General features: G+C 37.3%; 1 protein-coding gene across 1 annotated transcript; it reads left to right on the plus strand.

Moving 5' to 3' along the window:
- Positions 1–386: 386 nt before the first annotated feature.
- On the plus strand, positions 387–14,236 carry DUSP12 (dual specificity phosphatase 12). The gene is made up of 6 exons (XM_074266442.1): positions 387–698; positions 5,816–5,929; positions 6,031–6,149; positions 6,292–6,388; positions 7,677–7,860; positions 12,943–14,236. The coding sequence occupies exons 1-6, from the start codon at positions 433–435 to the stop codon at positions 13,102–13,104; spliced, it is 942 nt and encodes a 313-aa protein (XP_074122543.1). The 5' UTR covers positions 387–432; the 3' UTR covers positions 13,105–14,236.
- Positions 14,237–15,862: the final 1,626 nt, after the last annotated feature.

Raw genomic sequence — 15,862 nt, forward strand, 5'->3', positions numbered from 1 at the left:
GTCAGTGAGGAATAAATGAGGGCGGTGGTTAAAGAGACGGATGGGGATTTAAATGGAACTCTGTTCAATTGCAATTTAAAAAATTCATTATGACACTTGGGCAGAGCAAAACAGCTTGATTAGGGAAGAATGGATGAGTATGGGGAGGGTGAGGAGGGTGGAGCTGAATCAAATGGCCTTGATTTAGCATTTCCTGGGTTTTGAACGGGTATTAATGTAGTCTACAAATATCTATAGAAAGGAATGGAAACTAATCGGAGTGGAGCAGCCAACAGCTGAATCCTCCCAAACTCCAGGATGCGCCTCCTTGCGGCCGGAAGCGGCATTCTAGCCAAACTTCCCGCTGCGCGCCTCGATGGTAAGTAGGTCGTCCTGTTAGGCTACTGGGCGCCGCCATGTTGGAAACCCCGAGCAACGGCGGCGTGCCGAGCCATGGCGGCGCCCGAGCTGCTAGAGGTGCGGCCGGGCCTCTATCTAGGCGGGGCGGCTGCCAACGAGCGGAGCCGGCTAAGAGAGGCAGGCGTCACGGCCGTGCTGACGGTGGACACCGAGGAACCGGCTGGCGACACTGAGGGCCTACAGACTCTGTTTATATCGGCGCGGGACGAACCCGAGACGGACCTGCTCAGTCAGCTGGACCGCTGCGTCGCCTTCATCGGCCGGGCGCGCGCCGACGGCGCCGCCGTGCTCGTGCATTGGTGAGCGTGCGCGGGGTGGTGGCGGCGGCGTGGGGTCGTCCCGCCCCCTGGAGCGGGAGCTCTTGGGAAGGGAGGCTGCCGCTGTGCGGGTGGAAGCCGTGCACAGGGTGGAAGCCGGGCCCAGGGTGGTCCTTTTGCAGCTCCTGAGGGTGTGGGAAGTGTTCTAAATAGAAGCGAACTTGAGGGGAACTGCTAACATGCCCCAGCCTCGTCCCTGTCTTGAGCTAGATGATTAAACCCGGAATCCAGGGCAAATGGCAGTGGACAAGTCCCTGCGCCCTGCCTACCTCAGTTTCCTCATCTGTAAAATGAGCTGGAGAAGGAAATGGCAAATTGATCTAGCGTCTCTGTCGAGAACTTTCTAAATGGGGTCACGAAGGGTCAGATGCGATTGACCCACCATGCTGACCAGTCACTGATGCTCACAGCGCCCTGGCTGAGGTTCCTGAGCCACGTTTTCCCTACTCCACCTCAACTTTCCCTGACAATCTGTAGCATCATAATAGATATATTATAAGCACATGCTTTAATACAGCGATTCAGCTACATTGTGAACAGAATGAACTAACATTTGTTTATAATTTGTAACAAAGTATCAATAACTCACGGGTGGGGGCGTAGCCACCCCGCCCCCAAGTGAGCTTGGCAGGGAATACTGAAACTCCATGGGGAGACTATTTTGCGTAGTCATTTCAAGGTCCCTCAGATTGGGGTGTTGTATAATAAGTAACACCTGGAACTTAATAATGACATGTCTAGGAGAGCTTTTGACTTTAGGTAAGCAGAGGCACATCAATGTTTCTGCTTTCTAGATGCCTTTTTGGCCAAGCAAATGCAATAGTCTTCCTCTGTCATGATTGCATGCCATTGGCAATAGATATTCGGGGAGTGTTTAGGTGAACTTGTTGCAGAAATCCTGAGCATCTTTCCTTCCCAGATTGATTTTTTTTTTGGGGGGGGCTAGGTAAAAGAGGCCATTCTTTGCCTCATTTCTTACCTAATCTTACTCACTGGTTGGGCCCTGTTAAAGACTTTAGCTTACACCAGCCCTGAAGTCAGGAGAACCTCAGTTCAAATTTTCCTAGCTGGGCAAGTCACTTAAACCCCAATTGCTTCAGAAAAAAAAAAACAAAAAACAAAACTAGTTTAAAAAGGCTCCCACTGCGATCAAGACGGGCTCCAAAGGTGTGAAGCTGGCTTATTTATACAGCCCTCCCTCACTTAAATCCAAGTCACTTGCAAATCATGGAATTGCCTTCCCCCAAGTCATCCCGGTCCTTTTGGAGAATAAAGGACTCATAACAACAAGTGAACTTGGTAGAAACCATTAAACACCTGGAGCCATAGAGTCCTCATTTGTAAAACAAGCTTTAGGGTCCCTTTCAAGTGTCACTTCTTTGTTCTATAATTCTGTGATTTAGCAGAATGAAGACTATATATGTCAAGCAAATTTTGAAATTTAAAGAGAACATTGTACACAGCAACTACAAGATTGTGTGATGATCAGCTGTGATAGACTTGGGATGGAAAGAGCCATCTGCATCCAGAGAGATAACTATGGGGACTGAATGTGGAGCACAACATAGTCTTTTCACCTTTTTTTGTTATTTGTTTGCCTTTTTCTTTCTCATTTTTCCTTTTTGATCTGATTTTTCTTGTGCAGCATGATAAGTATGGAAATATATTTAGAAGGACTGGACATGTTTAAGGATTACTTGCTGTCTGGTGAGAAGGGCGGGGGGAAAAAGAGGGAGAAAAATTTGGAATACAAGGTTTTGCAAGGATGAATGTTAAAAATTAATTTTGCATGTATTTTGAAAATAAAAAGCTATTACTAAAAATTAGAAAAAAAAGAAAAAGATTCTGACATTAAGTGGTAACAATCAGTGTAATATGGTAGAAGGAATTGGATATGGATCTCCATCTAATATTAATCAGAAAGTTTTGTTAAGTGCTTTTTATATGCTACTCACTGCATTAAGCTCTAGGAATACAAAAAAAGGGGAAAAGCCTCTTGCAGAAAGTAGGATTTGAGTTAAGTCATGAAGAAAGCCAGGAAATGATGGTGAGGAGGAAAAGCATTCTGGGAGTGATGGACAGCCAGTGAAAATAAAATGCCTGCAGCCAGGAAATGGAATGCCTTATATGAGAAACAGCAGAAAGGCAGTGTATTGTTAGATTGTAGAGTATGTGGGAGGAAATAATGTCAAAATTTTGGAAAGATAGGAAGGATTCAAATTCCGCAGGACTTCACAGCCAAACAGAGGGTTTTGTGTTTGATCCCAGGAATACTTAGGAGCCCCTGGAATTTATTGAGTAAGAGTCAAAACTGCACTTTTGGAATATCACTTACTAAGTGAAGACTCACTTTTAAAGCAAGAAGACTAACTTGAATACATTTTTTTTTTTAATTAAAGCTTTTGATTTTCAAAACATTTACATGGATAATTTTCAACATTCACCCCTGCAAAACCTTATGTGCCAAACTCTTCCTTCTCTCCTCTCCCCTAGATGGCAAGTAATTCAATATGTGTTAAACATATGCAATCCCTACATATTTCCACAATTATCATACTGCATTAGAAATATCAGATCAAAAGAAAAAAATGAGAAAAAAAGCAAAGTGCAAGCAAACAATAACAAAAAAGTGAAAATACCATGTTGTGGTTCACACTCAGGGCCAAACAGTCCTTTCTCTGGGTGCAAATGGCTCTTTTCATCACAAGATCATTAGAACTGGTTTGAATCCTCTCATTGTTGAGAAGAGCCATGTTCATCAGAATTGATCATCATATAATTTTGTTGCTATGTACAGTGATCTCCTGGTTCTGCTCACTTCACTTAGCATCGGTTCATGTAAGTCTCTTCAGGTCTCTCTGAAATCATCCTGCTGATCATTTCTTATAGAACAATAATACTTCATAACATTCATATACTATAACTTATTCAGCCATTCTCCAGCTGATGGGCGTTCACTCAGTTTCCAGTTTCTTGCTACTATAAAACGGACTGCCACAAACATTTTTGCACATGTGGGTTCATTTTCCTCCTTCATTATCTCTTTGGGATACAAGCCCAATAGTAACACTGCTGGATCAAAGGGTATGTACATGTACAATTTTGACAGCCCTTTGGGCACGATTAGGATAAATTTTTACAGCAGTGTATTACTTGGTAGTCTCTGCTCTCCAGGTTTTCTCCACTCTTCTTTCTCTTGGTTCTTTTATCTCTGCTGCTGCATCTCAGTTTCCTTTTCAGGATCATCTTTATTGTGCCCTATAACTACAAGTGCCTCTGAGGTTTCCTGGAAGTTCTCTCTTTGCTCAGCACTCAGTCTTGTTTATGTCACCAGGTAACTCCCAGCCTATCTATCCCGCCTGCTGTACCATCTTTTTCTGAGCTCAAGTCCCATTTCATCAACAGCTCATTCTCAACTGTATCTAACAGTCACCTCAATCTCAATATGACCAGAATAGAATTTGTTATCTTTCCCCTAACTATGCCCCTCTTCTGAATTTCTTATTTTTCTAAAGAACAGCACCATTCTGCCAGTCATTGGCTTTGAATACTGTGCTACCCTCAGCTCTTCCCTTCCTTTAATTCTGACACAGCTGAATCCTGGACACTCTGCTTCCAAATGTTCCTGTTTGTCACCTTTTCTTCCTTCTGGAACAGCCACCTGGCCCTTGTCATCTTTTACTTGTTCTGCTGCAGTTGCTTCCTAATGAGCCACCCATACTCATTTCTCATCCCAATTTTCTCCTCCCATGACTTTCCCTTACGCCTTGTTGTCTTATACAGGTAGGCATAGATCTTCCAAATTAGTATCATATCATAGAATTAGAGATCTAGAACTTCAGGGTACCTTGGGGTTCATCTTCAACTCTTGTCTTTTTTTTTACAGATGGGAAAGTGGAGGCTTGGAGAGATGCAATAATTTGCCCAAGATAATTAGTATTTCCCCCAAATTGTCAAGGCAGTGTTTGAACTTAGACCTTCTGACATCAGAATCAGTGGTCTTTCCACTGCAACACACTGTCTGAAAGAAGAATCAGATTTGGTTTCACTAGAAATTGGACTTTTACATTTTGACATCATAATAACCCATATTTGCAAAATGCCTTATATGCATTATCTCATCTAGTTCATACAAAAACCCTTTGCAGTATGTAGAACTTATACATTTCAACATCTCAAATTATTGAGAGAACAGAGTGGAAATTTGTACCTTACAATGAGATTAATTTACCCAATACTGGTGTCAATAGACTATCCCAAATGTCATCAGACCTATGTGAAAACCAGATTTATTACAAGAGAAATGAATTTGCATATGGAATCCAAAGAGTTCATAATACTTAAAAAAGATTGCATAGTTATGACTACAGCAAAAGGAACAAGAGAAAATACGTTTCTATCCAAAAGGACGTGACAGAAGAGGGAAAAGGTGCAGTAAAAATAGGAAAAGAATAGAATCTCTCCAGAAGGGAAGGACCAAAGCAATGGCAAAAGCCACTTTTCTCCTGGGAACGATTACACTAGAAAGATAGGAAGAGGGTCCACTTATCTGCAAAGGACCCAAATGGCAAAAGTGTTATCCCAGCTTTACACAGACTGGCTGGCACTTAAATTGCCTCCCAAGGGCACACAGGAAATCCAGGTTGAGTTGCAACAACAAACTATGTCAGCTTTCTCCTTGACATATTCAAGCCCCCCCTCCCTCCCACTTAATGTTTGTGGACAGTATGGCAATTCAAAAAGACAAATTCAGGGGACCTTTAATAGCCCTTAATACTGGCAATTTTATTTTTGCATGGAATTGGAGTTACTTTGATTATGCTGTCATTTTGGGAAATACAGAGGCATGGGCTTTTTAAATTAAATGGGCTTATTTATTTATTTTGTGTGTGTGTGTGTGTGTGTGTGTGTGTGTGTGTATGTATGTATGTGTGTGTGTGTCTGTGTATGTGTATGTATGTATTAGTTGGATATTAGGAGCATAACGTTTGCTTGAATTGCAGTCAGATAAAAATGAAGTCGAATTTTGCCAATAATTAACAAAAGAAATGTTATTTCCCTCTGTCATTGATAGTTTAATTGCAAAAGACTCTTTTCAGCCATGCAGGTATCAGTCGAAGTGTTGCTGTCATGACTGCTTACTTAATGAAGACTGAGCAGCTTACTTTTGAAGATGCCTATGGTAGCCTGCAGTCCATCAAGCCAGAGGCTAAGTATGTTCACTATTTTGGGTTTTTTTTTCTGTTTCTATAAGAAAGGCTGCATATCCTACTTGAAAGAAAAATTGAACTTTATTTTTTGTTGGTTATTACAGAATGAACGAGGGCTTTGAGTGGCAGCTAAAGCTTTATCAAACAATGGGTTGTGAAGTAGACACCTCCAGTGCAATTTATAAGCAGTATCGTTTACAGAAAGTTACTGAGAAATATCCTGGTAAGTGTGGATTCTCTGCCTAAGAAGAATATTTTTAATGTCTAAGGCTGTCATTTCTTCTCCTTACATTAAAAGAGTATTATCTGAGTATGCAAAGAGCTTATATATTCACAATTGACTGTATTATAATTGTTTTTTGCAGAATTACAGCATTTGCCACAGGAAGTTTTTGCTGTCGATCCAACTCTTATTTCCCAAGATTTGAAAAATGAGAACCTCTACAAATGTAGGAAGTGCAGGTAAAGTATTTTCCAAATTGTAGATGTTTCAAATTGGTTACATACAGAAAAATGTTTGAAGTTTATAACCCTTTTTATTAGTTTATTGGATTTAGAAAAATGACAGTGCTAATGAATAAAAGATAATTTCTAATTCAGGTCTTAGATTTAAATTAGACTTAAAGAGGAATGTGAATCACAAAGACATGAAAATAATTTTAGATAATAGTAATGGCCCTGTCTCAAATTTGTGTGGAGTGATAGAGATCTCCTTGAGAGCCCATGCTCCTTTGCTTAATATTCAAAGTTCTATTTTACTACTTCACCTTATTATTCATCATTTTACCTTACTGGACTATTCCCCAGAGATGCTCTATGCTTTCTCTCCTCCATATCTTTTCTCACATTTTCTCTACATGGCCTAAAATGCCCTTCTTACCTAGGTAACCAAGTACAGTAGATAAAGTTCTATGTGGGGAGTCAGGAAACTGAATTCTAATCTGACCTCAAATACTTACTAGCTGTGTAACCAAGGACAAATCACTTAATCGCCATGTGTAAAAACAGAATAATAACAGCACTTACCTTAGAGGGTTATTGTGAGGATCAAATAAGTTAATTTTTGGAAAGGGCTTTGTGAACCTTTAGCTTCTCATCATCACCAACAACAACATTGACAATTATTAATATATAATTGTAAAATTATGTAGGATATAAAAATAACAAGAAAGGTTCTGACAAAATGACATAGAAATTCAGAATAAGAAAAGATTTCTTCAAGTTGATAAGATCAGGAAAGACAGTATATTACAGAAGAGGTACATTTGATCTGGTTTTGGTGATTCTAGAAATAACTATTAATATGAATTATAATAATTATAAATAACAGTGTATTATAATAAGAAGTCAGAAGCTTCTTTTTTCCTCTAACTCTGACACTTCCATCAAGGCCCAGCTCAAAAGCTGACTATGACATGATCTGCTGCCTTTCCTGGTCTTATCAACATGATGAAATCTCTTCCTCTTTTGAATTTCTATGTCATTTTGACAGTACCTTTCTCGCTATACATTCATATTCTATCTATTTTTACAGTTATGTCTTCTTTACTCTTCTAACTATAAGCTCCATGAGGATAGGTATTTATTCTTCTTCTTTATGTTCCCTGCAGTTGCAAGTACAATGCTTTTAGTTAGATTCTCAAGAAATATTTGTTGAATAAACAAAAAAGCATTCCACATTACATGTCCCATGGATTTTTAAAAGTCTTTTTTATGGTTGATAATGTTCTGTGTGGTTTGGGAATTGCAGGCGTTCCTTATTTCGAAGTTCTAGTATTTTGGATCATAGTGAAGGAAGTGGACCAGCAGCCTTTGCTCATAAGAAAATGACACCTTTAATAATTAACACAGGGAATGAAGCTAAATGTACTTCTTATTTTATTGAACCTGTTCAATGGATGGAATCTGCATTGTTGGGTGTGATGGATGGACAGGTGAGTAGAAATTCAATTTTAGTAATGCAGTTTTATACCAACTGTAATTTATTTTCGTTTTTCACAATTCTCATGATGTTACTATTTCTTTAATACATGTCCTGTCCTATCCCATTTGCCAATAATATATCCTATTATGGTCCTCCTACATAGTATATATAATATGTCATATCATAATAATAAATCACAAACCTCTTTTTCTCTCCACCTCTGACCATGTATACTTTCATCAAAGCCCAGCTCAAATGCTGCCTCTTCATAAAAATCTATTAATAGTTTATCAAGAAACTGTTGTATAGCTATTACAGAATAATGAAATCCTGTCTCCTTATTTTATGCAGGAACAAAAGTTTTGATATATATAATATGTATGAATATATCTCCATGAAACTCTTCCTTAATTACTTCAATCCCTAATAATCTTTGTCCCTCCAAAATCTGATGGTACCTACTGTCTGCCATATATGTGTTTGTGTGTATGTATATGAGTGTATTTATACACACATACATCTCACTTAATTTTACATTTTGTTATTGATGTCTTGACTCTCCAATTAGTTAAAAACTCTTTGATGACAGAAGTAACATTTTTTCTGTTTTTTTTCCACAGTGCTGTAGACACTCAGATATTTGCTGATAGAGTAATATATTTATATATTAATGTATATATTTAAAATATATTTATAAGTGCTCATTAGATGTCAGAGTAAGATAGTGTGATTTCTTTATCCTCATTTACTACTTTCTCTTTTTGAAGATTGAGAATTTTATTTGTTTGTTTGTTTGTTTTGTTTCCTAAGGCTGGGATTAAGTGACTTGCCCTGGGTCACACATCGAGGAAGTATTAAGTGTCTGAGACCAGATTTGAACTCGGGTTGTCCTGAATTCAGGGCTGATGCTCTATTCACTGTGCCACCTAGCTGCCACCTAGCTGCCCCCTAAGATTGAGAATTTTGAACTAGATCTTTTAAATTCCTCTTTAGTGTCAGGTATTTAGGTAGTGCAGTAGATAGAGTGCCAAATTTGGAGTCCAGAAGATTCGTCTCTCTGAGTTCAAATCTGACCTCAGATTTGATCTGAGCAGTTAATCCTGGACAAATCACTAACCTTGTTTGCCGAAGATTCTACATATGCCAAATGATCTGGCAAACTACTCCAGTATATCTGCCATGAAAATTCCAAAATGGGTTATGAAGAATCGGACATGATTGAAGAATGACTAAACCACAGCAACAAAATTTATTTCAGTGACTGAGAAGTCTGGTAACTTTGGGAAAGTAGTATTTAGGTTCAGAGAACAAGTATAAGAAAGACTATAAATCATTATAGTTTATAAGTTTTTAAGGTTTGCAGAGATAAACTATTTCTGAACCAATAAAAATCTAATGTCAAATGAATAAGATATATATTAAAACAGACTTTAAAAATTGATAAAAATTTACTATTAGTTCACTTCAGGTTTTATCTCCTAGAAACTAATGAATAGGACCTTGATTCTTACCATTAACTTAGTGTGATGAATTAAAAGTTCAAGAGATATAATTTCTACCTAATACTTTATTAATTATAACTACTGAATAATTAATAAAAGAATAGTCAGTTGACTTTCTCTTGCAAAACAAGGAAAATCTTGGGGGCCTCTGAATGCTTAAAAAACCTTTGGAAAAGGATGTGTTCCTGAGTATGGGAATCAACTTTAATTGGCTATCATTTGGGAAAGGGGTAAGGATATGTTAATATTATTAATTGGATATTAATTGAGGATATATTAATGAGAAGATAGCAGAAGGTTGTCACCCTTCCTGCAGAGAGCATGACCAAATCAAGAGACACAAATACTTCCAGCAATCTGGGCAAAAGAATCCATCTCTACCTGGATACCACTTGTAATATTCTTCTCTAAAATGTAATCTTCTCAGGGAGTAGGTTTCTTGGGGGGCTTCTGGGAACAACCTTAGTTTCAGTTCAGAGTAATCACCTCAAATGCAGCCAGAGATTAAAGTCCAAATCCTTTATTGTCTCCTTCAAAGTCTCTTTTCCTGGGGCCTGGTTAGCTTTAATAGAGGTCTCTCTCTCCCCTTGGTTCGGAGAGCTCCTGCCGCTTAGTCCTTTGCCTCTGTCATCTTCTGCTTCTAGCTTCCTCTGAATGTCTCTGAATTCAAAGGTTTGTACGTCAGCCTCCAGCCACAACAAAGGTGGAAGATGTAATAAATCTGTATCAGCCTTGAAAAGCTTCTAGTGTGCTTGTCCTTCCTGGCCCTGACAGTTCCTCCTTATATGGTCCACACTGAGTATACACCAATTATTATATCACTAGGAAACCATTATTTGTTGTAGGATTAAATCACTGCTAAATTAGATTTAACCACTGTTTCCTCAATTCCACTTATGTAGCACCTTGTAAGAATCCTAACACTCAGGGGCAGCTAGGTGGCACAGTGGATGGAGCACCAGCCTTGAATTCAGGAGGACCAGAGTTCAAATCTGGTATCAGACACTTAACACTTCCTAGCTGTGTGACCCTGGGCAAGTCACTTAACTCCAGCCCCCCCCCCCAAAAAAAAAAAAGAATCCTAACACGTACTGGTTAGTTTTCCTTCTTCATTAGCTGGGTCACCCCAAATTCTATGGGAAGCATCTAAGACAGAGATTTCTTTCCTAAGGGCAAGGCCTCATTTAGACTGGATTCTGTTTGTAAGATCTTCGAGTTGGGTAGAGTCTCACTTGAGATAGAAAAGCAGGCTCCTTGAGGATTTGAATAATCTCATCTATCTGAAATATCCTTCAGATGCTAGCTGAATAATCTACAAAGGGCTGATTTCTAAATGAGAAAATAGAAAATGGAAAGTCTTGATCTCAGTTAATAATTGGTTATTAATATAAGAGAAATAACTATCTCTTTCATGGTACTATTTTGATTGAATGTCATAATTTCTGAATGTTAGCCATTTTTAGTAATAAAAATGGTCATCTTTTTAGTTAATACCCCACAATGAAATTAAATTGGAGACATAATCTCCATTTAATTTGTTTTCTTCCAACTTAGAGAGATTTCCTTTATATAAACTTTCTAATTTTTCTTCTGTAACAATTTTTAAAATGTCATTCTTCTCCAGTGCAATGTCATCCTTCTTTAGTACCTCGAAATTACCATCTCCTTCTACTTCATTCACTCTGGCTCTAATTGTTCACTTCCCACTGGACACTCCATCTTGGCTTGATGCTGATTCCTTCACACCCAACCGAGCCTGAGGTAACCCAGAGCCATTGATTGGGGTCTTCTCAAGGATCCTAATTACTACCTGATCTATCTTCCCTAACACCAAACCCTCTTCTATATGTCCCCATTCTAGGAAAACAGATAGTCTCACATTTCTATTTCTGTCCCTAGCACTTAGCTGACACATAGTAAGTATTTATTAAATACTCTTCCATTCATTCCATTTTATTCCATTGATCACAAAGTGGAAAAGCAATTTAAACAGATATACCCCTTTGTCTTTTATACACATACGCTTCAGTCCTCCAATAAATCTCTGATCTCCCCCATTTTGGTTTTCCCTTCCAAGAAGGCAATTTAAAACCCATCCATATCTTTTCATCTTATAAAGGTGTTATCTATAAATCCTCCACGGGAGTCTGCCCTGCATGCTGGGAACCTTCTGGATGTTTTGATGAGGAGGGAAGCAACACAGGGATAGGATACCTTTTTTCTTTTTCTTTTGATACAAGATTGGCCTATCTCTTCTAGTTGTATACAGACTTTTTTGATGATATCTTTTACCCCTACTTCTTGTACTCCATTGTTGATTGGTAATCCATTTATGTTTATGCCTTTCATCATGGCATGCATCTAACTCTGGATTTCTAAAGGGTCTACTACAGACATACAATGTGTGACAATCACGTAAAGGGTACTTTGTGGCTGCTTTCCAGGGACTGGCTTACCTAAATACGGAGAGAATAATTCCCAATAGACTGACCACCAGGGGATGAATTTTTCTGCACATGAAACCTAGACTTGGGATTTCATTGGTATAGAGAACTCAAAGGGACGTTCTACCAATGCAGATTGTCACTCTGCTGCTTAAAGTCTTAGTTTCTGAGAAATTTGGAAAGTTAAGTGATTTGCCTGAGTTCACATAGCCAAGAGTGAAAGAAACAGTACTTGAAACTAGGTTTTCTGGTTTCAAGGCTGACTAGGTCCTGTGTTTCATGAAATCCTGGTCTTTGAAACAAAGGAAAAACTGGACATTTGTAGCATAAATTGTTATAATATTTCCTAATTGCTTTTAAATTTTAACATAGTCAGCAAAATTTGAATTCCTTAAACTGGTACAATTAATGAGGAATATCTTCTTAGAGGAAATGAGTTTTAAGTATTTGGGAGTTCTTTTACTTGGATTTTAGAAGTCAGTTAAAGTTTTCCTTAATTTTTTGGTACTTGATACTCACTTTTTTTGACTTTTTTTTTTTTTTTTTTTTTGACTATTGACCTGACCATGTTTTCTGTGAAATCTTTTTTGTTTTGCTAAATTTCATGTTTTCTTTAGCAATTAGATCTCTTTAACTAAATTTACTCTTATGTCATGATATTATTTAATTTTTTTTAAGAGAATGATTATTTTTTTGAGATTCTAGATTAAAGAAAAGTAAGAACAAATTTGCAGAATAGGAATCATACCTGTTTTCTATCAGAGAGAAGTCTGTAGGTAAGAATTTAAAAATTGCTCACAATAAATATTTATATTCTTTAAATAGTACTTTTCTAAAAGTGCTACATCTGTGCCAAGTATTACTACTTTTTTTGGTCATGTCTGGTCTCAAAATGCTTCACAAATATCTGACAGAGTTAGGTTGATTTATAGATAGAGGAACTGAGGTGAAGATAAATGATTTACACAATCTCATTGGCAGTCTACCTGAATTCTGGTTTACTTTTCTATGTTTGTTTCCCTGTGTTTGTTTTCATCGTGACTTTTGTTTCTCGGTATTGGATTATTGCCTGTAGTTTTAAATGCAGGTTCATCTTTGTCAGTGGGTTTGATCTATAAAATTAACTCTTCTGTGTTTTATTTTTAGCTCCTTTGCCCAAAGTGCAATGCCAAGTTGGGTTCTTTCAACTGGTATGGTGAGCAGTGTTCCTGTGGTCGGTGGATGACCCCTGCTTTTCAGATACATAAGAATAGAGTGGATGAAATGAAAACGTTGTCCCTTCCTGGATCACAAGCAAGAAAAACATAAACTTTTTTAAAAACTGATTTCAATGATTGACTTGAAAAGAAACTTCCTTACATCTGATGCCTTTGTTCATTACTATTTGTCACAAATTTTTGAATTTGTAGGCAGCCATAATGTTAGAATCTTTTCATTGGAACTGGCACGAGAACATACATTTCTTTTTTTGTGTGTGTGTGTTCTGTCTGGTACTTTTTTTTTTTTTTTAATTGTAGCTTTTTATTGACAGAACATATGCATGGGTAATTTTTCCAGCATTGTTACTTGCATTCTCTTCTGTTCTAACTTTTCCCTTCCCTCCCTCCACCCCCTCCCCTACATGGCAGGCAGTCTTATACATGTTAAACATGTTAAAGTATCTCCTATACAATATATGTGTGCAGATCTGTACAGTTCTCTTGTTGCACAAGAAAAATTGGATTCAGAAGGTAAAAATAACCTGGGAAGAAAAACAAATATGCAAGTAGTCCACATTCATTTCCCAGTGTTCCTTCTCTGGGTGTAGCTGATTCTGTCCATCATTGATCAATTGGAACTGAATTAGATCTTCTCTTTGTCAAAGATATACACTTCCATCAGAATACATCCTCATACAGTATTATTGTTGAAGCATCAGTTCATGTAAGTCTCTCCAACTTCTCTGTATTCATCCTGCTGGTCATTTCTTACAGAACAATAATATTCCATAACATTCATATACAACAATTTACCCAACCATTCTCCAATTGATGGGCATCCATTCATTTTCCAGTTTCTAGCCACTACAAAAAGGGCTGTCATGAACATTTTGGTACATACAGGTCCTTTTCCCTTTTTTAATATCTCTTTGGGATATAAGTCCAGTAGTAACACTGCTGGATCAAAGGGTATGCGCAGTTTGATAACTTTTTGAGCATAATTCCAAATTGCTCTTCAGAATGGCTAGATCCATTCACCACTCCACCAGCATCCCAGTTTTCCCGCATCCCCTCCAACATTCGTCACTATCTTTTCCTGTCATCTTAGCCAATCTGACAGGTGTGTAGTGGTATCTCAGAGTTGTCTTAGTTTGCTTTTCTCTGATCAATAATTATTTGGAACACCCTTTCATATGAGTAGAAATAGTTTCAATTTCATCATCTGAAAATTGTCTGAAAAATATACATTTCTTCATGTGGTCAGTCTCCTCATATTCTCTTTCTTGATCATGGATGCAAAATGTGCCAAATGTATCTAAGAAGAATAAATTAAGTGGGAACCAACATATTTTTAACTATGTAAAGCATGTGTGCGCATTAAGAACATGTATTTGTGTGCATGTATGTGTGTGTGTAAAAACTTCTATATTGTCCAAATATTTTGGTACTGGTATGTGGTTTTTAAAATGAGGTTTCATGTGTAAAATTTGTAAAAAAAAAAAAAAAAAATAAGTCACTTGACTTGTGATCTGATGACTGAATTGACAGAATCCACCTACTAAGTAACAGAGAAGTCATTGGTAGAACAGATTAGGCATATAGCACATAGAAATAATAGAACACAATGATGTGATGATTGAACTCAAAGATAGTAGTTACTAGAAGGGACTCATTATTTGGCAAAAACTGCTAGGAAAACTGAAAAGCAGTCTAGCAGAAATTAATTTTAGACCAACATCTCATAGCATATTCCAAAATAAAGTCAAAAGAGATACATTAAGATATGTAAATGATATCATGAATGAATTAAAGGAGCAAAATTACCTTTTAGATCTACCTATTGATAGGGGAAGAGTTTATGACCTAATAAGGGATAGATAGAACCATAGAAGATAACTTGGATGATTTCAGTTATGTGAAATTAAAAGTTTTTGCACAAACAAAACCAGTGTAATTAAAATTAGGAAGTAAATAATTGAGAAAAAAATCTTTGCAGCAAGTTTTTGGGATAAAAGTTATCTAATTTATGCATCATTGTTATTGTTGTTCAGTCATTCATTTATGACTGACTCCCTGGATTATAACAAACCTGGCCCTTCTGTCTTCCATTATCTGTCCAAGCTTATGTTCACTACTTCCATGATACTGTCTACCTATCTCATTCTCCGCCATCCCCTTTTCCTTTTGCCTTCAATATTTACTTACATGTGTTTTCTCATCATGTGGCTAAAGTATTTAATCTTTAGCTTTATCATTTGAATTTCTGGTGAATAACAAAACTTCTGTATTAACTTATTTGATCTCCTTGCTATTAAAGAGACTCTCAGAAGTGTTCTCCAGTACCACAATTCAAATGTGATGATTCTGCAACACTCAGCTTTCCTTACAGTCCGACTCTCACAACCATATATTGCTACTCAAAAAACCTCATGAAGGTTCTTTTTAATACGTTGTCCAGATTTGCTGTACCTATCTTCTTAGGAAGAAAGAATCTTTCATTTTCTCCCATCAGAGTGGTATCATCTGCATATCTGAAATTTGTTAAGTGTTTGAGAACACATTTGAACTCAGATCTTCCTGACTTTAAGACTAGAGCTCTTATCTACTGTACTACCTACCTGTTCATATACAAAGTACTCATTTAAATTTATTAAATTAATAGCCATTCTCTTATGTTCAAGGAATATGAACATAAGTTTTCAAAGGAAGATATCTAACTTATCTACATTTCTACCTAAAAATCCTCCAAATCAATAATAATTAGAGAAATACAAATGAAAGCAATTCTGATGTTCTACCTTATACTTATCTGATTGGCAAAAATGTCAAAAAAGAAAAATTATAAATTTTGAGGGGTTGTAGAAAAA

The sequence above is a fragment of the Sminthopsis crassicaudata genome, chromosome 4, assembly GCF_048593235.1.
Source record: "Sminthopsis crassicaudata isolate SCR6 chromosome 4, ASM4859323v1, whole genome shotgun sequence".
In the NCBI taxonomy this organism is placed as follows: domain Eukaryota; kingdom Metazoa; phylum Chordata; class Mammalia; order Dasyuromorphia; family Dasyuridae; genus Sminthopsis; species Sminthopsis crassicaudata.

What these genes read in the sequence shown, in the direction of transcription:
- DUSP12 (XM_074266442.1), top strand. Translation starts at nt 433, where the DNA reads ATGGCGGCGCCCGAGCTGCTAGAGGTGCGGCCGGGCCTCTATCTAGGC. An exon ending in AGTTACTGAGAAATATCCTG is followed by an intron (nt 6,150 to 6,291) that starts GTAAGTGTGGAT and finishes TGTTTTTTGCAG; the next exon opens with AATTACAGCATTTGCCACAG. An exon ending in TACAAATGTAGGAAGTGCAG is followed by an intron (nt 6,389 to 7,676) that starts GTAAAGTATTTT and finishes TGGGAATTGCAG; the next exon opens with GCGTTCCTTATTTCGAAGTT.